At 42.4% G+C, this 21,231-nt stretch overlaps 1 protein-coding gene across 2 annotated transcripts in view; it reads right to left on the reverse strand.

The window, feature by feature from the left end:
- Window positions 1–144: 144 nt before the first annotated feature.
- LOC131138875 (potassium/sodium hyperpolarization-activated cyclic nucleotide-gated channel 3-like) overlaps window positions 145–21,231 on the reverse strand; it is a 35,758-nt gene continuing 14,671 nt past the window's right edge. Inside the window, exons 2-8 of one of the 2 annotated variants that reach the window (XM_058088195.1) lie at window positions 18,455–18,878; window positions 16,482–16,643; window positions 16,184–16,402; window positions 12,801–12,947; window positions 10,427–10,667; window positions 7,480–7,644; window positions 145–4,918 (exon numbers count right to left, since the gene is read on the reverse strand). In XM_058088195.1, the coding sequence (XP_057944178.1) occupies window positions 3,480–4,918; window positions 7,480–7,644; window positions 10,427–10,667; window positions 12,801–12,947; window positions 16,184–16,402; window positions 16,482–16,643; window positions 18,455–18,878 (2,797 nt within the window). In that variant the 3' untranslated portion in view covers window positions 145–3,479. Of the gene's footprint in view, window positions 4,919–7,479; window positions 7,645–10,426; window positions 10,668–12,800; window positions 12,948–16,183; window positions 16,403–16,481; window positions 16,644–18,454; window positions 18,958–21,231 lie in introns of both variants that reach the window. The other variant, XM_058088196.1, reaches the window with a different exon arrangement.

Raw genomic sequence — 21,231 nt, forward strand, 5'->3', positions numbered from 1 at the left:
TGTGATTAAATATAATTATTTAAATTTAAATGATTTAAGTTAAATTTATTTAAATTATTGAAATTTGCATTTGGATTTTTGAGAAAATCAAGACAAAACAAGGCAAACAATAAATACAATAAAAATATGCGGCATATATTTTTACCCTTTATCAACGTTACCTTTGTTATGGAAAGAACACAACTTTATAGACATGCATGGCTGACCAGATCATTATTTATTGCATTGAATTCCATAGCTAAAATAAACGTTAAAATATACACACAGATGGAACTATGAAAAAGAACAATAAACATAGAGAAATAGATGAGTGTTCCCACACCTTGCACTCAAAGTAACGTTACATTCAAGCTGCTGGTGTGAGCTTGGAGGGGAATATTAATGAGGGATTGATCCAGCCCGCCGGCGGAGATGTTGCCTGCTGACCCACAGCATCGCTCGGTCACTCGGCCTCAAGATTCGCAAAACAGGCGGTTCAACAACCAAGCCGGGAAGCGTTCTTGTTGATTAGCAGCAACAAAGAGGTAAATGTGTCCTGCTCATTATGTTGTTTTTAGCCCTTTGACTGGTGCAGGAAACATTCACCATGTTTGTCATACGGTCATGTGACATATGGGATGACATATATGATTTCTTTGCCTTTCTGATTGAAGTCACAGCAAAAGTGAGTGTAAATACTGCATGGCTTAAATGTCCCAGCACGATGTTGCAATAGAACATCAAGTAGACAAACATTACATTCACTAGTTTGATATCTGCTTTTTTTGTGCAATAAGCATCTTGGAAGACATGCTGACTTCAACACATTCGTACATCCTGGTCCATCTTGCAGGGCCAGCAAAGGACAGCCAGTCCAATGTAGGGGAGGCTCAACGTCACGGCAACTCCGACGTGTCTGCCCGAGGACATGCCTGGAACTCTACACCAAAAGAGTCTGGATGACTGAGCCCCTCATCACATTTTAAAGGGTATACAGTACGCTCAGAAAGTGTCATTTGGGCTGCTTTCGGTGTCCTTTTGGACATTACCCACAATTTCTTAGCATAAATAACAGTAGGAATGAAGATTACTGGAAAAATGAGAGCTTTGCCTTTTTGGGTCAGCTCTCTTTCCAGCACAATCACCGTTACACCATTACATGGCAACACGCGCCATCAAACTACTCACTCAAACCTTCAGGACACATTGAGAGTAATGTTTTTGTTCTTTTTGTAATGGCAATTGACTTATACTGCAGAATGTTATCAAGATTCATAAGATAAATTACAAAGTCCCTCATAAGGAACCGAATCCCCTCAAACACAATTTCCACTGCATTTCAGTCCTGCCACAAAAGTACCAGTTGAATAAAGGATGATACCAAAACGGCCTCTGAACGGCCTACTTTTCCCCGCATGATGGAGCACCTTGCCAGGAGGTAAAAGTGAAAACTAATTCGCTCTGGGAACAAAACATTGACATTTTGGGTCCATGGCCAGGAAACTCCTAAGACCATAATACCTTTGAGGAAGACGCAAACCTCAAAAACCTTTGGCCATCACTGTACTATGCGTTTGTAAACGTTAGTCATTTCTACATGTCTTTTATAAACACATGACTCGTTGGCGTTATCCCATGTTGCAGCTCGAAAACCCTCCCATTCTCTCTTCAATTGCCGTTGTTCAATCCGGGTTTAGGTGCTAAATATGCCTCACACACATATCAAACACATTTAAAGTATAACATGTACAGGTAGTCACCACTAATGAATGACCAATGAAAAGATGGAGTCGGGGTCACGGTGTAGTCTTTGACCTGACCTGGTTAGACCAGGTTTTATGGCTGGTGCTAGAGGCTTGCAGGCGACAGATCAGCATCTATGATATCATAGCGTTCTCTGTACCAGAACAAGCTAAACACGGAAATCTGAATAAAAGCTACCAAGGTGAACATACATGCCTTGACATACATACAAGGTCAAAGGTTATCTTTTTGGGATGCGCCGATCGGGGTTTTATGCTGCCGATTCTGATACCAATCATCGATGAGTGAAATCGTCTGACACCGGTCATATAGTTGTAGTGTAAATTAGTACCAGTGTACTAGTACTATTGGCTATATTAGGGGTCACCAATATTTTTTAAAGCTACTTTAACGGTATGAAAATGGCTAGTTGTTTTTGTAACATTTACCGTATTTTCTGGACTATAAGTCGCACAAGGCCAAAAATGCATAATTAGGAAGAAAAAAAACATACATAAGTCGCACTGGGGTATAAGTCGCATTTTTGGGGGTAATTTATTTTACAAACTAACTAAAACAGTTATAAGTCGCTCTGGAGTATAAGTCACAGGAACAGCCAACCTAGGAAAAAAAGTCCGGAAAATACGGTATTTGCATAGCTTATTTCAGCCCAACCAAGCGAATATGTTTGTTAACAAAATAAAATATTGGTATCCACAACTCCCACAATGCATTTCTTTCTGAAATGAAAAGCAGGCCATCCAGTCCGACCAATCCGACCACTTTGGCCTCCAACTGCCACACACACATGGACGAGTGTCCGGCGTTTTGGCTACGTGAGCCACCAAGACTCAAACACTCACCACATCCTGTCACGTGCAAAACAACAGGAAGTCCCACGCGGCAGACATGTTTAACTTTGGCTGCAGGCTGAATGCTGGGCGTTATAAGGCGTGTATTGGCTATACCAATCATGTGCTTTTTCACGGAAATTACCGGAAATCATGGGAATCTTCATCACTGCTTGTTAGTGGAAACTGTCTGTTCTGATGTGAGCTGGATACAAAGTCATCTGGTACAGTTCTCCTCAATCATGTAGTCTTTGCCTTCGTAGTGTCCTGTGTCCATTTCCGTCTACATAATCCACGATATCTTCATACATCAACTTGCGTTCACCTCGCTACAAGTGTCGTGCAGGTCTGTGGTGCATTCAAGGACCGACAAAAACATCAGTGAAGCATAAAAATATTGAAATTATCGGCTGTCTACTCTATGCTGGACATTATGGACATATGCAAACTGAATGCAGAATGGCGAATATGCGGGGATCCACTGTACTGGATTATACGTAAATCCTTGACCGAGTCCAACGTCTATCCCGACGCCGTGCGTTTCAATCGTCAAACATAAGGACCGTAAAGAAGTGGCGACAGGTGAAGGTTGCAAAGTACACGGGGTTGAACAACTGAAATCATCACATAATGGTTGTAATACAGGAGTCGATAATTCCATATTTCCATGAGGTGCTACAGGTATTATACTGTATTTACTTGGCAATGGGTCCTTTTCTTATTATATCTAAAGGAGAACTACGCTGTAGAAAAAGAGTCCATCCATGTCCAGTACCTTCTGTGGTGGAGGGCGTCGCTACGAAGCTGGATACGAGTCACACACCCTCCTTGATTGACAGAAGCGGGGTCAATGAGGGGGGTTTTGGACTTCCATCATGAAAGCAGGAAGGAGGGTGTGTCTGAGCCTCACAAGCTGGAGGGAAATTTGGACTGTTTGTGTTCCACCTCCAACAGCTGAGAGTTTACCGTCAGAAACTGAGGTTCAAGTGCTGAATGCGTCCAGGTGACGGCGGTGGCGTGGCCCGGCATGGAGAGTTGGGCTTTATTGGCCGCAACAGGGGAGGAGAAGGGGCTCGTCACCCCCCCTGAAAGCCTGTCTTGCGTGTGGTGCGAAGAGCCCGATATGGTCTTTATCTCCCCTGGTGATTCGTCGTGATCCCTGATGGGGGTCGCCACCCCGGCTGGGCATGAGGTCTGAGTGTGAAAGGGGCTGTGCATGTCCTGGTTTTGGTAAAGCGTCCTTCCCCTAGCCGGACTCTGCAGGCTGGGACTGTGAAGGGGCGGCGTGTAGCATGGTGACGCCTCTGCAGAGCCGTACTGCGCCAAGGCGGCAAGGGCGGACTGCTCAGGCAGAACCTCCGGCAGGAACGCCGAACGCAGGCCCGTCAGACTGTGCTGGGCCAGAGTTGCCGCAGCACCGCCCCCACATCCGCCCCCGCCCGCTGTCGGAATAAACCTCACGGTGGGCTGGGTGGCGCTGGTGATGATGGGTAAAAGCGGGAAGTTCTGACCACTGGCAGTCCTCCTGACGCCGCCATGACAGGACCCCATCTGCTGCGTGATGGCGTGCGAGCCCTCCTGCAGCTGGCTTAGAATTGGGCTGACAGAGCTGGAGATCAGAGGACTTATGGCGCAAGAGGAGGGGGCCGGGAATCTCCCAGCGAGGCTCGCTACCTCCCCCTGCTGCTGGAGTAAACCGAACGGATGGGGCGGGGCGGCGATGGTGCCGTGGAAGGGCTGCGAGTGGAGCTGAGCGGCGCACGTGTAGGAGACAGCGGCCTGGCCGACGGGGAAGTTGGAGGCCACGCCCGAGTGGGGGGGGGCCACAGGCTGCAAGCTGCTGGTGAAGATGGGCTGAGAGGTCAGGGTCGGTAGCGGTCCAGTGGTGAGGTGCGGCACTCTAATGGAGCCCAGTGGGGCGGCGTCCACCCCTGGGTGGAATTTGGCTGAACTCAGGGGAGAATTGGGCCCAGATGGAAGCACCCCACTGTGGACTCTTTTTGAGTGACCCATGGTGTCTTTCAGGGAGCCGACGGCCAGAGGATGGTGGAATAGAATGGGGGGCAGCTGGGGGTGGTGAGCCAAGGCCAGCGCCAGCGGCGTGGTGGCAGCGGCCGCCTGGAGAGGTGCCTGAACCAGGGGGGCCCAGATGACCGGGGTGGGCGATGCGGGAGCAGGGGGAGCGGTCAAGCTCTGCGCGGTGCAGGTCTGGATGAGTTGTGTGCACTGGGCCATGTCGCGGTCATGCTGTACTATTCTTTGGATGATCTCGCTTTCTTGGAGGTTTAACGTGCCAGAACTTTGGTGATGCTGGACTTTATGTTGAAGAACAGAGTTCCTCTTTCCTGTTGTTGGAAAAACACAACAAATAGATGAATGAAAGTGTATTCATGGTTGGAGACGACCACGCTGATGAGAAATAGGCTTTCACATACATTCCTGTATTTGTGGCGGCCCACAACAATTCATTTTGGACCGCAACCGAACAATTTAGCACCATCTTTTTCTTTCTTTGTTTGTTTTTTTTTTTTTTAGATGTGCTGTTATCTGTTCATCTGTTACGTTGTAATGACGTGCCTGAGTGGCTTGAATAGAGACAGGAATCAAAGGAATCAAACCCAAACAAATGTACATTCATCAACATTCCATTCAACATTTAGAAGCACACATCCCCTCCAAACATGGCAAATAAGACTCAAAACACTTATGGTGACCCGATCATGTTAGTTGACGATTACCACGCGCTGATGATTTACTGCAGAGATTTTCAACTGGTGGGTCGTGACCCAAAAGTGAGTCACAGAAAAATTATTTTAAAGATGGCAGTGCAACTGCCAAAGATTTTTTTTGTGTGCAAGAGGCACAAAGATGATGAAAGTCATCACCATCACTTCCGCAGCAACCAGGAAGTGAAAAGGCTGAAAAGGCAGGAGATGCATTCAGGGGACATTTTAATGCAGTGTTTTTCTACCTTTTTTGAGCCACGCACGTTTTTTACATTGTAAAAATCTTGTTGCACACCACTAACCAAAAATGTTCCAAAATGTCACCACGACCTCACACGTGCATCAATAAGTCTATGGGAGGAACAAGGTAGGTGTTGCCACACGGACCAATATTACATTGCTATGCTAGTCTTTACACCACAGACGCTCCACAGTAGACAAGTTTTTACATCACCACTTTTTCTCTTTCCCAATCACCTTTCGGGAAACAATGGTATCCATGGAAAGGAATATTCAATGGGGCATGCCCAGTAAAATGTAAACATCAACATCACGTGATACCGACTTCCATGAGTTTTTGTTGGAATAATCCAATCCAATCCAATCCACTTTATTTATATAGCACATTTTATAAACAGAGTTTCCAAAGTGCTGCACAGACGAGTAAAAATAAAAAGTAATAATCCAAAACTAAAAGAGCATTTAAGAAATAAAATAATAAAATAGATATTAAAATATTAAAAACAAGAAACAAAGCAATAAAAGTATAAAAAATAGAACCAATTACAATAAAAACAAAGAACTAAAAGACACAGGACCATACGACTCACTCTGAGTTAAAAGCCAGAGAATAAAAGTGGGTTTTAAGACGAGACTTAAAGCTTTCGATATTGGGGGCCTTTTTTACTTGGGAGGGCAGAGAGTTCCATAGTTTGGGGCCGACCACAGAAAAGGCTCGGTCCCCCCTGGAATAACTCCGTATTGCCAGTTTTTCGTCTGTCCAGTCTTGAAATTTAGATTAGATCAAAAACAAACTTTGCTTAGTCCAGTTCCCGATTGCTGGCCTCCATTTTTAAAAGTGAAGAACATCTGGATCTGCGTGTTACGTCATATCTGAGCATGCTCTGAAAGAACGCACCCGGGATCAATTTAAACAGGAAAAGATCAAATTCAATCTTGCTAATATTTTATAATTAAACTCAGGACATGTTTTATATAGATATATATTTTATTTTTTAATAAAACTGGACTTGTGAATGGCGTATAGAAGGGTTTAGATTCTGTTTCACAGATGGCGCTAATGCATACGAAAGCTGCTTGCCAACCGCCAATAAACAACAGAAGAAGAAAAACACCACGAAAAAGAACACACCCTGACAACTTTCCGTTTGATACCTCAATCGGATTGGTTAAAGGAATATTCCATCCCTGTTCAATTCTTTCCGTTTGAGCAAATAAACCAAAGTGAATTGGAATATTTGGGTCCATGTATACTATTGACATAATGGATATTATATTATAATATTTGCAAATGATGATTAATAAATGTTAATTATAAAAAAAGTGATATTGGATAATTCCTCACGGCACACCTGACGGTTTCTCAAGGTACACTAGTGGTTGAAAATCACTGTTTTAATGCAAGCACAAACAATTCCGTTCCAAATGTTCATGGTGTTATATTTGTAAATAAATGGTTATTGTCATGTAAAACAAACATTTTTGTGTTGTTTTTGGCTAATTTTTTTTGGCTAAATTTGTATCAAAGTGAAAATAATGCACACAAAAAGCCTTTTTTTGTTGAGATCTTTTGAGATCTTTTGCTGAAACGTACCCAAGTTCTGCTGCTGATGACTAAAGAATCGTAGAAACAAACTTTTTTTCTGAACATTCTAACATGTAATGTCCCTCTGATGTACTCCTTCTTGATCCTATCCATCCTGGTCACTCCCAATGTGAACCTCAGCATCCTCATCTCTGCTACCTCCAGTTCTGCTTCCTGTCTCTAGACCAAACAACATGGCTGGTCTCACCACACTTTTGTATACCTTTCCTTTCATTCCTGACACTTTTTTCCACCCGTAGTCAACAAAAGCCAAAGAGCAGCATGTGGTCTGCAAGACCATTACATCTAATAAAAGGATTCGACGGGCCACCTCATGTTAGCCCAAGGGTCTCACCAATGCGATCGAGCCGGTCCAGGGCCACGGTCTCGAAGGCCCTCCTCATCATGGGATACTCCTCCAGCACCTCATTAAAGTTGTCCACAGAAAGAGAGTAGAGACGACAGTAGTTGTCAGCTCGAACGCTAGCGGTCCTTCTGCCTCGCGTCAGGAGGCAAATCTCTGAAGCAAGAGAGGAAGAAGAATTATGAATACGACTTTTTACATGTTCCCGACTTAGAACATCTTAGATTCATGGTATAAAAATCAGTCAGGATGTATTTGTATACACATTTTAAGACCGTGGGTTCTAATGTTGTGGTGCAACGCAAGGTGGCGTAGTGTATTTTGGTCATTTGGTCGACTGGGTTGCACTAAGATGGGTGTGACGGCGCACCAGGGGAGGCGTCCAGTGGTTTCTATTGTTGTAGGAGTTCTTTAAGATATACTGGTGCCTGTACTGCGTTTAGCCAGTGTAGTACGGCTAATATGGGTGAGATAGGATCTCTTCCTCTTCTCTCCTCTGGTTGCGTTTAAGAACATTTTGGACTAAATGAAGGGATTTAAAAAAAAATTAACCTAGCATACATTTGGAGAACATGGAAACTCCGCTCAAAGACGCCTGAAGGGGGAATTGAACCTGGTTTCCCAGCTGTGTGGCCTGCACTTAATCAATGTGTTTCCTTTCCAGTTACAATGACTTTTTTATTTTATTTTTTTACCAATGATTAATCACCAGTTTCAACTGAATTAATCATGATTAATCAACATTTGTACTGATGTCTGAAAAATGATTTTTATTTTTTTACCAATGATTAATCACCAGTTTCGACTAAATTAATTGTGATTAATCAACATTTGTACTGATGTCTGAAAAATGTTTTTAATTTTTTACCAATGATTAATCACCAGTTTCAACTGAATTAATCATGATTAATCGACATTTGTACTGATGTCTGGAAAATGATTTTTTATTTTTTTACCAATGATTAATCACCAGTTTCAACTGGATTAATAATGATTAATCAACATTTTTACTGATGTCTGAAAAATGATTTTTTAATGTTTTTTACCAATGATTAATCCCCAGTTTCAACGGAATTAATCACGATTAATGTGGCCTGTGCACTGTTAAAAATATAATAAAAATATAATAAATGATGATGTCTTTTGGGTCTATTGGGTGCTCCAATCAACTGGCATCCGATAAAAGTGAAAAAGTACAGTATCGAGAGGAATATAAGTCTTGGCTTCAACATTGAGATGCGATCCCAGGATGCACAGAGCAGGAGACCCGATGCAGGTTTCCTTTGGAATAATTATGGCTAATATGCAGTCACCAGAAACCAGGAAACACAGTTGCAGTATCGTGGCAAGCTCCAAGAAACAATGCAATGACCGACTAAGATGCATGCACCTGAACTACTGGGGAAAAACAGGAAGCGCTACCACAATAAGGGCATAAAACAGGAACTAAGGCATAAAAAAAATCAGGCATCTCTGTGTGGAGTTTGCATGTTCTTCTTCTTCTCTGGTTTCCTCCCACATTCCAAAACCAAAATGCTTCCAGTTGTGTTAGATGATGAAACATGAAAAGAGCGATGCCTCTGAACGCCACAGATGGAGCACTTAATGCAATTTCTGCAGCTTACAGTTTGTCCTGACCTAATCTGCCGTGCCAGATCAGAAAAATTAAATAATGCGGCATTTAAAAAAAAATAAAAAGTAGACATATTTTGGAGGGCAGACATATTGAGGATATAGACGCAAACACGAGGTCTCTCACGCTCTCGCTTTGCTGTCCTGTTTATTGATTTAATCTAATGACGGTCACATGACCACGTGGGACTGCTGACAAATTTATCGTCCAAACTAGTTTTCTCCTCCTCGCATGCTGTCACGTCAAAACAATCATCCATCTCCACAAATTACCTGAGCGATGAATTCAATTTCACTCCAACAAAATACTACATTTCCGCTCCAAATATCGAGGAGAAAAACTCGGAGATAGAATCAAAGCTGAAATAATATCAGGCCCTCTTCGTTCCGACCCCTTTTAAGGAGATGATGTGGACATGCTGCAATGGTGTGTGGGAAGTTAATCTGCTGAGTGCCTGAGCAAAATAAATCTAAACAAGGCAAACTATTAGCATTTCTTCACATCAGCACAAACGGAACTGCTGTTGGCAGGCTTGTGTTCTCAGACCCAAATGTTCTCCTGCACCCAATAACTACAGCTAACTCATACGGAAGACACAATGTGGTCTCGTGGACTATGTTGATATGCTAAATACGTTGAATCGAGTTCGAATTTTAATGATCAACCCACGAGGTTAGACACAAGAAATTATTAAGTGACTCAGCTGAAGCGTTTTTATATCCTTGTTATAACACGTTGTTGCTATCTTTTCTTTTAACGTTCGTTTAAACGTTTAGTAACTCATTCTGCTGATCCAATTTAGATTCATTCATTCAGCTTGTCCAGAAGTCCAACTTTTTCCTTTGGTCTTTTGGGTGCAGAACGTTTCACCAACATTGTGGGTTTTGTCGGGGAGAAAACGTGCAAACATGCAGATTTCAGAATCTCTGCAAGCTGTTTGCCAGCGACATTGCCACACAATGAATAAGATTGATTGACAATGGTCTACAGCCTATCAGGACGCAGACGGCAATGGGCAGGTTCTCCCTTAGCCAATCATGACACAGAACACGATGCACGTTCATCCGGGCCGGCACTACATTGGGGCAAGGGAAGACAACGCCCCCCTAAATAAGGCTAATATGGCTTGTACCCCCCAAATAAAAAATTTCCAAGTGAAAACTGTATGACTGTAGAAACCCCCTAAATATGTTTGCATGCCGAGAACCGGTCCTGGCGTAAAAAGTTGATGTTTCTGTCAAGGCAAATAAAATGTTTTTTTAAATGTGTTTTGGACCAATAAAGCGACTATTCCCGGCACCTCACCTCCAAAATAAGAGCCATCCGACAGCTTGGTGTCTTTGCTGCTTTTGGTGAGAACACTGACAACGCCGTGTTGGATGAAGTACATTTTCTTGCCGATGGTTCCTTCCCTGATGATGTAGTCTCCTGGCTGGAAGACCTCAAAGCGCAGTTTGGTCAGCATGGAGGTGACGAAGTTGGGATCGGCATTGGCAAACAGAGGCATGGAGGCGACTAGCTTGCGGCAGTTAAAGTTGATGATCTCCTGAAAAAGAAAAGCTCTGTTAATGAGGCCTTTGTACAGTCAACAAGTCATCAGATTACATGACAATAAAGATACACAGATTAAGGAGCCCCCGGGGGGGCATGGAAAACATTGAAGGATGCATTTTTGCGTGAGCTGTGAGCTGGCAAAAGTATTTACATTAAGAGCATTGTGGTTGCTTCCGTATTCGGAGTTTGCGGTTGAAACTTTGGATTAAGAGCAGTACTTTGGTTGAGTTTCCGATATGAATGTTCACGCTTAGGACAGGCCGTCCCACAATGACAGAAGGGACTAATCAATGTGTTTCCTTTCCAGTAAGACTCATAGAGATGTTTCCATTAACACGGGTTCGGACTGGATGTTAGCATTTTATTTTCAAGATGAACCAAATCACCAAAAATGCTGTCGAAAAAATGCTGTCTAAGGATTACAATGATTTTTTTATTTTATTTTATTTTTTACCAATGATTAATCACCAGTTTCAACTGAATTAATCATGATTAATCAACATTTGTACTGATGTCTGAAAAATGATTTTTATTTTTTTTACCAATGATTAATCACCAGTTTCGACTAAATTAATTGTGATTAATCAACATTTGTACTGATGTGTGAAAAATGATTTTTATTTTTTTTACCAATGATTAATCACCAGTTTCGACTACATTAATTGTGATTAATCAACATTTGTACTGATGTCTGAAAAATGTTTTTAAATTTTTTTACCAATGATTAATCACCAGTTTCAACTGAATTAATCATGATTAATCGACATTTGTACTGATGTCTGGAAAATGATTTTTGATTTTTTACCAATGATTAATCACCAGTTTCAACTGGATTAATCATGATTAATCGACATTTTTACTGATGTCTGAAAAATGATTTTTTTAAACCAATGATTAATCACCAGTTTCAACTGAATTAATCACGATTAATCACATTTGTACTGATGTCTGAAAAATGATTTTTTACCAATGATTAATCCCCAGTTTCAACTGGATTAATCATGATTAATCAACATTTTTACTGATGTCTGAAAAATGATTTTTAAATTTTTTTTACCAATGATTAATCACCAGTTTCAACCGAATTAATCGTGATTAATCAACATTTGTACTGATGTCTGGAAAATGATTTTTTAATTTTTACCAATGATTAATCACCAGTTTCAACTCAATTAATCATGATTAATCAACATTTGTACTGATGTCAAAAATTAATTTTTAATTCCCCCAATGATTAATCACCAGTTTCAACTCAATTAATCATGATTAATCAACATTTGTACTGATGTCTGAAAAATGTTTTTATTTTTTTTAGCAATGATTAATCACCAGTTTCAACTGAATTAACCGTGATTAATCAACATTTGTACTGATGTCTGAAAAATGCCCATTTTTACGGCATTTTATTGAGGGAAATATAGATGGATGACATATATTTGTACGTATTAACAGTTCCAAATGAACTGAAAATGAAAATCAAGCTAAAACATTTCTAAAAAATCTATTGATGTACTCAACACTCGTTTCTTTAATAGCAGCAGAACATTTGAATCACACTTTAACAGTGAGATGTTGCTTGCTGTGAGGCATGTGCCATTTTCATGATGTTTTTTCACATTTTAATGAATTAAATTCATTTTTCACAGCACTACTTCATACCTCTACATTCGTGCAGCAAGGGGTGCACAAATTCTGAAGATGGAATAAAATGATGCATTTCCACATGATTTTTTGCCATGTGGACACAAGCTATGACGGTAAGCGTGTCCTGTAGCTTCACATTGTATTGCGAGAGCTTGCAAAACTAAAGTTTTGTGTTATCTCACAAAAGTGCTGCGTGATCTTGCACCATGTCCCCCCCCCCGGGGGGGCTCCGTAAGGAGGTAGATTATGTGGAGGCCATATTACAACTACTATCATCATTCCTATTAACACAGCAATCACATTCAAAGTAAATCATTCATCAATGTTATTTTTTGCACCCTTTTTGGAGAAAATGATGAGAAAAGACGAGACCGTATCACAAAGTGTCCACATAGTGACAGCGGTGGTTACATTTAATGTGATTGCATTTGCCATTCCATTAACATATTTATGAGCCACTGCAAAGCAGATTACTTCTGACCTCCCTCAGTGGCTCATTCAGCTCCTCCAAAATGCTCTCCTCATCAAACATCTTGCCCTGGTAGCGGTGTTCGTAGTAGTCGTGGATCCTCTGCCGCATGTCCGCCGGGAGCTTGTGGAAGGACATGTACTGCTCCACCTGTTTGTACTGTGACCACAATGGAAATAAGAAAAGAAAAGCGCTTACAATGTAACATGATGCACGGGCAATGAAAGGCAAAACGCCATGTCATGTCATGTCAAACGTAATATATTAATCTGTTTGATGTGTGGGCTCAGGGGCTCACTATAATGTGCCTCATTATGTTAGCACTCAACTGTCGGGCCATCTGTGAAAGCTGTCCACGGTGTAGGTTTGGGCCATCTGACAAATACAGTTGTGCTCTGCGGGCTGCGGCTAATGCTATTAACTGCTGTGTCCTTCAGCATGTACTCCAGCAGCAAAGCATCGTTAATAGACAGTGGACACAAGCGACGTTTGTTTTTGTCCCGCTGGAAGTCTCTATTTACGGTATATTGTTTGCCGACACTCATTCGCATTCCGAGGAATTGTGATGATATTCCACACTGGTCACAAGCTGTCTGTGATATTACGCTAATGTTGGGTGAGACACACAAGCACCAGACTTGACGGCCGGAAAACCACAGGCTCTTATTGCTCCCCGCCAATGAGTAATGGAGATGATAAAAATGTCCATGTAATGGAATGTTCGTAATTGGAATGTCAAGAGCTTTTTCATTAATTCAACTAACAACATAATCAATTAAACCGGGGGTCTCAAACATACGGCCCGCGGGCCAAATGTGGCCCGCAGGACACTAGTTTGAGACCCCCGCCTTGATATAGAAGTTTAATGTTAGTGCGGCCCGCGCAAGTTTGATATGGATGCTGTATGGTATCATGTACCCAGAAAAAATGATTACGTTTGATTCATGTTCATGTTAAAGGTTAAATAACTGTTAATAGTTATCCTCCCTATCCGTGTGGAAGTGGTACGTTTTTGGCTATTTAAGTTGAAAGGAAATAACTTGAAGGCTACCGTTTAGGTGGCTAGCTCTCTAGTTTGCGAGTTAGCATGTGTCTCAAGACCCTGCAGTTGCGCAATATGTTGTAAATAAAAAGAGTATAAATGTGACTATAGTCGTGTTTTGTCAGTTTTTATTATTTGCCCTTTTATTATTATTATATTTATTTATTACTGATTGATTTTCTTTATTCTTGATTTGTTTATTTATTTTTCATCTTATTTTGTGCAGAAAAATAAAAATTAAGATATTTGAGAACAGTGGAATGTTTTATCAGAGCTTTTCTTGTAGAAAATCGAAACCAAAGCAAAGTTTATTCATTTTTCTGTTTTTAATAAATGTTTGGTTTTTTTTTGGAAAACCTGATGCGGCCCAGTCTCGCCCAGACCCTAGCTCCAGTGGCCCCCAAGTAAATTGAGTTTGAGACCCCTGAATTAAACAAACAAAAAATAAATAAATAAAATGAAGAAGAAAGAAAAGACATATAAATAATATCAATAAATACCACAGAGCACCCACACAAGAATTGCTGTCTCTACTAACAGGCAAATCCTACTGTCTGTCAAACATTTGGAACATTTCCTGTCAACCGTACTGAAAGGCTGCATGTTGAGTGCACATCATTTTGCGCTATTTTGTTGATATTTACTTTATACATTTATGTAAACATTTATGAAGTGTGCATACAAGTTGGTCGTGACCCCCCATCGCTTCTATGACTTCATGTTAGCGTATGCTAGCTCATGAGGCTAACTTACTGCTAGCACTCTGTTTTCAGTCAGTCGTAGCCTGCCAGCACAGAAAGTCATTCTTCTATAGAACCAATGCACACAGACACTTACAGAGTGAATACTCATGTCATCCAGCCTGTGTGGTACAAAGAGACACAATTCATCAAGCCGGCATAATTATCTTTTTTCATCGTTGATCGATGAATCAATTTATGGATTATCATGACAGGCCTACTCACACATTTACTAAACACACATCCAATATCCTAAATGTTGTATTTACCACACCTAGTCTAGCTCTCTCTCACTCGTGACATTGAACCACCACTTCCTGAACCCCGCCCCTTAAAGGGCCAGACACACAAAGTCACAGATGCTACAATACTCAAGCAAAGTTGATGACTCATTGCGTGGCGTTGTACCTTTAATATCAGCTGTGCACTCATGGTCGCCTCTACATTTACTGTAAATAGTTCATGTCTTTGACCTAAAAGGGGCTGCACGGTGGTTGAGTGGTTAGCGCTAGGGGAACCGGGTTCAATTCCACCCTCGGCCATCTCTGTGTGGAGTTTGCATGTTCTCCCCGTGCATGCGTGGGTTTTCTCCGGGTACTCCGGTTTCCATCCACATTCCAAAAACATGCTAGGTTAATTAGCTAATTCCAAATTGTCCATAGGTATGAATGTGAGTGTGAATGGTTGTTTGTCTATATGTGCCCTGTGATTGGCTGGCCACCAGTCCAGGGTGTACCCCGCCTCTCGCCCGAAGACAGCTGGGATAGGCTCCAGCACCCCCACAACAGTATCACTCGGATACTGTGAACATCCAGCAGCAACACAACATTTTGGCCATGAAAAATATACTGAACCAGGGCTGCACAGCGGACGGGTGGTTAGCACACAGGCTTCACAGCAAGGAGACCAGGGTTCAATTCCACCCTCGGCCATCTCTGTGTGGAGTTTGCATGTTCTCCCCGTGCATGCGTGGGTTTTCTCCGGGTACTCCGGTTTCCATCCACATTCCAAAAACATGCTAGGTTAATTAGCTAATTCCAAATTGTCCATAGGTATGAATGTGAGTGTGAATGGTTGTTTGTCTATATGTGCCCTGTGATTGGCTGGCCACCAGTCCAGGGTGTACCCCGCCTCTCGCCCGAAGACAGCTGGGATAGGCTCCAGCACCCCCACAACAGTATCACTCGGATACTGTGAACATCCAGCAGCAACACAACATTTTGGCCATGAAAAATATACTGAACCAGGGCTGCACAGCGGACGGGTGGTTAGCACACAGGCTTCACAGCAAGGAGACCAGGGTTCAATTCCACCCTCGGCCATCTCTGTGTGGAGTTTGCATGTTCTCCCCGTGCATGCGTGGGTTTTCTCCGGGTACTCCGGTTTCCTCCCACATTCCAAAAACATGCTAGGTTAATTAGCTAATTCCAAATTGTCCATAGGTATGAATGTGAGTGTGAATGGTTGTTTGTCTATATGTGCCCTGTGATTGGCTGGACACCAGTCCAGGGTGTACACCCCTATCTCGGGATAGGCTCCAGCATGCACGCGCCCCTTGTGAGGATAAGCGGTAGAAAATGAACGAATGAATGACCTAAAAGGTGGTTAATTACCTTTTCTTGGTATTGCCTCCTGGAGGAGTCCAGAGACTGAATGAGAGCGGTGGCGTGGCCCACAAACATGGCGAAGCAGGTGGCCCCCACGATCATGCTGAGGATGGTGAGCCACACGTCGGCCATGCCGATGGGTGGGTAGAGCCCGTAGCCGATGCACAGCATGTGGCTCATGGCTTTGAAGAGAGCGTAGGAGTATTGCTGACCCCACGTGTCGTTCTGCGGGGGTGGGGGGGCAAAGCCAGCACATCAGTGTGAAAATATCAAATTGGTAGTTTTGGTCATGAAAACCACATACCACCATCTTATTTCGTGTGACCCAGCAATCGGGAGGGAAGTCTTGCAGCATCGGGACCAGAAACTGCAGACAGCCGTCCCAGTGACACAGCAGCAGCATCATACCAATCAGGTTCATGATACGCACCATGGCGCTGGCCAGGTCGTAGGTCATATGGAAAACCTGACACACACACACACACACACACACACAGATTATCAGCATTAATGGAAGTGAAGAAAGGACATGAATATCTCTTAGCGAATAAATCTATGAAATTTGAATTCTCACTCATGCAATCAGAGGATTTGCAAAATGGTGTTTGTCCTGATCTGATGGTTGCTGGGGTCCTTTACCAGACCATAGTGCTCTTAATCTTCTACAGCAAACAAAAGGCTATCAAGTTGTTGCGTAATAACCTGTAAGCAATATTAATCAGATCATGCAGACATCAATATTAACACTCATACGTGTTGATAATTCTAAAAGTACAACGGAACACAACTGTTATGATTTTTGGTCCATCTGTGCTGCATATTTTTTTAGGACAATATTATTTTGTTTACACAATTAGACGAGATAAACCAGCAAAACGCTCACTTACTTGAAAACGCTAAAACAACATCAAAACTCATCCAGCTGGAGTCGCACACACTGTAGCACTAGCGTGCTCTGCTAAAGTAAGCTAGCTAGAGGAGTTTTTCGACCATTTTTTCCGGGTTAGTTTTACATTAGGCCATCGTTTCAACATGTTTAGTTCGGAAATTAGCGTTAATGACATCATATTGTATCACTTTCCGTGAGATTCTGTGTTTTAAGCTAGCTCTCTTCCAACTCTGACTGAACGAACGGGTCAAAAGAGCTAGTTCTTTTTTGTGAACGGAACAAAATACCCGTTCAGTCGCAAATGCTTTTTTTTTGATTGGCTGGAGAGTCAGAATCTTATCGTATCGCCCTGCCTCGCTCTGTGGGTGGGTGGGTGGGTGGTTGAGAACCGAAACCGAGAGATTGACCTCGTTCATTTCATTCACAAAAAAAAAATGTTTTTTTTGACCAGTTCGCTCATGACCGACACACTGTTGAGTCGCATTGAACGTGAACACGAGTGAACGGACCAACGACCAATTGACTCAAATGACCCAAATGAACTCAACTTTTTACTGAATGAACCGGAATGATCCGGTTTTGCCCACCACTAACTGGGACTTCTTCTACACATCAAAGCGCTGTCCACAAAAAAACAGATGGACGGATGGACCCACCTAGCATGCTAGTTCATTGGTATGGTGCTGTTTATTTTTTGATTTGTGCCGCGAGTAATGACTCTGGTCTGAATCGTCATCAAATGCTCTGAATTAGCTAGAATTAGTCTTGTAGCAAACTGAAGAAACTGAAGTACCTCCAACTACGCAGAGCCAAGACGCCATCTACTGTGCGGAGTTGTAACAACAAACCACATAGTCCAAGGGTGAGCAGAAGATGTCTGATCACGTTATGCAGGTGAACCTAATTAAATGATGTAGGTGTGCGGAGGAAGACATTTTGCGTACGAGTTGTACCAAATCATCGCACACAAGGAATCATTTATCAGGCACAGTGAAAAGTGTAAAAGGTTTGGCTCTGTGGCGCCGGCTGCTTGGAGCATGTGTCCGATTACAGCACACCTTGTCGGGCCACGCCAGGCGTCTCCTCCTGCTCAATACTACGGTTCTCCTGACGTCCGTAGCGGCACACCGGCTGCTCTCGACATGTATCCGAATATAGTTATATATGTATATATAGTTCTCCTAATAGTAGTATGTAGTAGTAGTGATATAGTAATATTGCAATATTTGATTAGGACAAAGCAAATAATTGGTACAGATGGTCAAATCCTAATTTGTCCTTACCTTCAGGTACACTTAAATTGAAATTTACAAACATGGAGATTTGTCTGGTGAAAAAAACCATATTGTACGTCTCCAATAAATACATTTGATTTCTGTCAGTTGTACCTCCTCCCACTGGTGGATGTAGCGGATGAGTCTGGAGAGGCGCAGCAGGCGCAGCAGACTGAGGATTTTGGTGAAGCGCACAATTCTCAGGGCTCGAGCCGTTTTGTAAAAATCCGAGTCGATGCGAGTCTCCACGATGAGAAATATGTAGTCCACGGGTATGGAGGAGATGAAATCCACCACAAACCAGCTCTTCAGGTACTTGATCTTGATTTGCTGAGGGTCCAGGATGATCTCGGTGTTGTCCTCCTTGACGATGCCCGTGCGAAAGTTGAGGACCAGGTCCATAAGGAAGAAAGTGTCCGAGACCACGTTAAAGACAATCCAGGGGGGCGTGTGCTCGTCTTTGAAGAAGGTGATCCCCACAGGGATGATGATGAGGTTTCCCACCATCAGAAGCAGCATGGTCAGATCCCAGTAGAACCTAACAGACACACATATAGCAGAGTTCCAGTACAGCACACCATCCATGGCATCCATCATGCGTTTTTGCAAATGTTGATCTGAAATCAGAGGAGAACGTCCACATCAAACGAGTGGAAGAGTTTGGAAGGGGAGGCTGAGTGAACTAGACATGAAATGAGCATCTTTTTTACTCGAGAAGACGCCTGGAAAAGCTGGTGGGGAAGGCAGGCTCTGTCATTGGCTGAGGAGGCTCCTTTCCATCATGGACACCCAGCATCATCGGCCGACAGAAAAGCAGTTTCAGCGGCAGATTACTATCACTGCCGTGCTCCACCCAAGGACAAGCAGCTCATCCTCCCCCACGCCACACAGAGGGGAAGAGGAGGACAAAAACATACACGAGACTGAATTTATGACCTTATTATGTATTATTATTATTATTTCTTGTTTAATATTGCAGTGCAAATTTGATTTGTTCCAAATGCATTTTCTTTGTTCTTACATCTCAGCGATGGGTACATGATGGACAGTTGTAGGAAGTGGAAGGTCATGTGCCTGACGATTGTCCTTTCTCCATGGAGGACATCGAAGACCTACTTGTAACCACGATAACAGGTCTGGTGCCTCTTTGGATTATGTACTGCCTTGGTGTATCGCAGAATTCGTGAGACAGAAGCACCCCAGCAGCTGTCCGTCATGATCGATATGGTGGCTAAAGCCGTTAGCACTCGGACTGTGACTATGAATCACAACAAGGATACCATCTTGGAGAAGCTTTGGGCTTTGCAGAGGAAGATCGATCGATCGGGAGGCCGGAATGGACAAAACGAGTAGCCTGGTTGCGTGCGCTAAACCAAACCATGTACTTCATCTGGATTTCAGCTTACCCAACAAACGGCCAACCAACGTCGTGTTGTGACAACAACTTCTCCCAAGATACGTTCTGACCCGCCGTTATTTCTTCACGGACACGTGTTTGTTTCTCCTGTCTGGGCTCATCCACAGACGTCTCCGTGGCAATGACACCCTGCCAACTGAGCTCCAGGATTGGGCACCTAACGCGGGGAACGCCCGTGGGGGCATCCAGAGACACACTCACATCTGCGGTTGGGATCCTTTCCTGGTCTTGTGTTCATGTTGTGTAAAAATGTGTTTACTTGTGCAAATGTATGCCGAGGCTTTTTAACAGGCCCACACTGTGCTCCTCCATTAGGAGTTTGGTTTGGAATTTTTCTCCCCCTCCTTCATTGCCCAATCATCCTGTCCCGTCCACCCCTTCTCTCACTGCATATTATGTTGTATATGTATTACGGATGATTGCACAATTTCGCTTGTACTTCTGTATAAGTGGCAATATCAATAAAAAAAATAAAAAATAAAAAATAAAAAATAAAAAATAAAAAATAAAAAATAAAAAATAAAAAATAAAAAATAAAAAATAAAAAATAAAAAATAAAAAATAAAAAATAAAAAATAAAAAAATAAAAAAATAAAAAAATAAAAAAATAAAAAATAAAAAATAAAAAAAAAAAATAAAAAAAATAAAAAAAATAAAAAAATAATAATAATAATAATAATACAGGGCCATCTCTACCTCCAAGTGATGAACTTCATTATGACATTTTTACAGAGATGCTGAAAATGCGAGTTCCTCTTAGAGATCAATAAAGTATCTATCCAGCTACCTTTTCACCATATACTGACACAATGAACTCATTCCATACGAAATACGTATTTAGACCTTTTCTTCACTGCAGAACAAGCCATAAAAACATCCACAAGGTGGCAGAAGTGCATTTGGGATCACGTGGATGGACAAATCACACATGACAGGAAGGAGGAAGTGGGAGAGCGTTGAGAAGTGTGGTGTGCAGAAGGTTACACATTGTTGGGAAATTGTAACGTACCAACATAGTTTAGTTGAAAATGTCAACAGACAATGCGTGTGAATTCTGAAAACCCGGATGAAAAGGTGCGGAAATAGAAATTTACACTGAACAACTGTTCGGAAGCTGAAGTTGGACTGAAATGCTGTGGAAATATTCTAAAACGTAGAATGAAAGTAAGAGTAAATTCCTACTATGAGCTAAAATTGAACCAACCATTTTTGGGTTTGGATCCAAGTAGTCTAAGACAGTGGTCTCAAACCCGTGGCCCGCGGGCCGCATTTGACGCTAGTTTGAGGCCCCCACCTTGATACCAAAGTTTAATGTTGAAATGACAGCTTAAAGCTGTGTGCACACCGGACACAATGAACATGATTTTGCCCCGCCCATACTGTTACCCCGCCCTGTTTTGCTTTGGATTAGCAATGAAGCTAAAGGCTTATGACGCTGGGTACAAATAAATGCAGGAAATGATTTGGAATAAAA

The sequence above is a fragment of the Doryrhamphus excisus genome, chromosome 11 (genome assembly GCF_030265055.1).
Source record: "Doryrhamphus excisus isolate RoL2022-K1 chromosome 11, RoL_Dexc_1.0, whole genome shotgun sequence".
NCBI lineage: Eukaryota > Metazoa > Chordata > Actinopteri > Syngnathiformes > Syngnathidae > Doryrhamphus > Doryrhamphus excisus.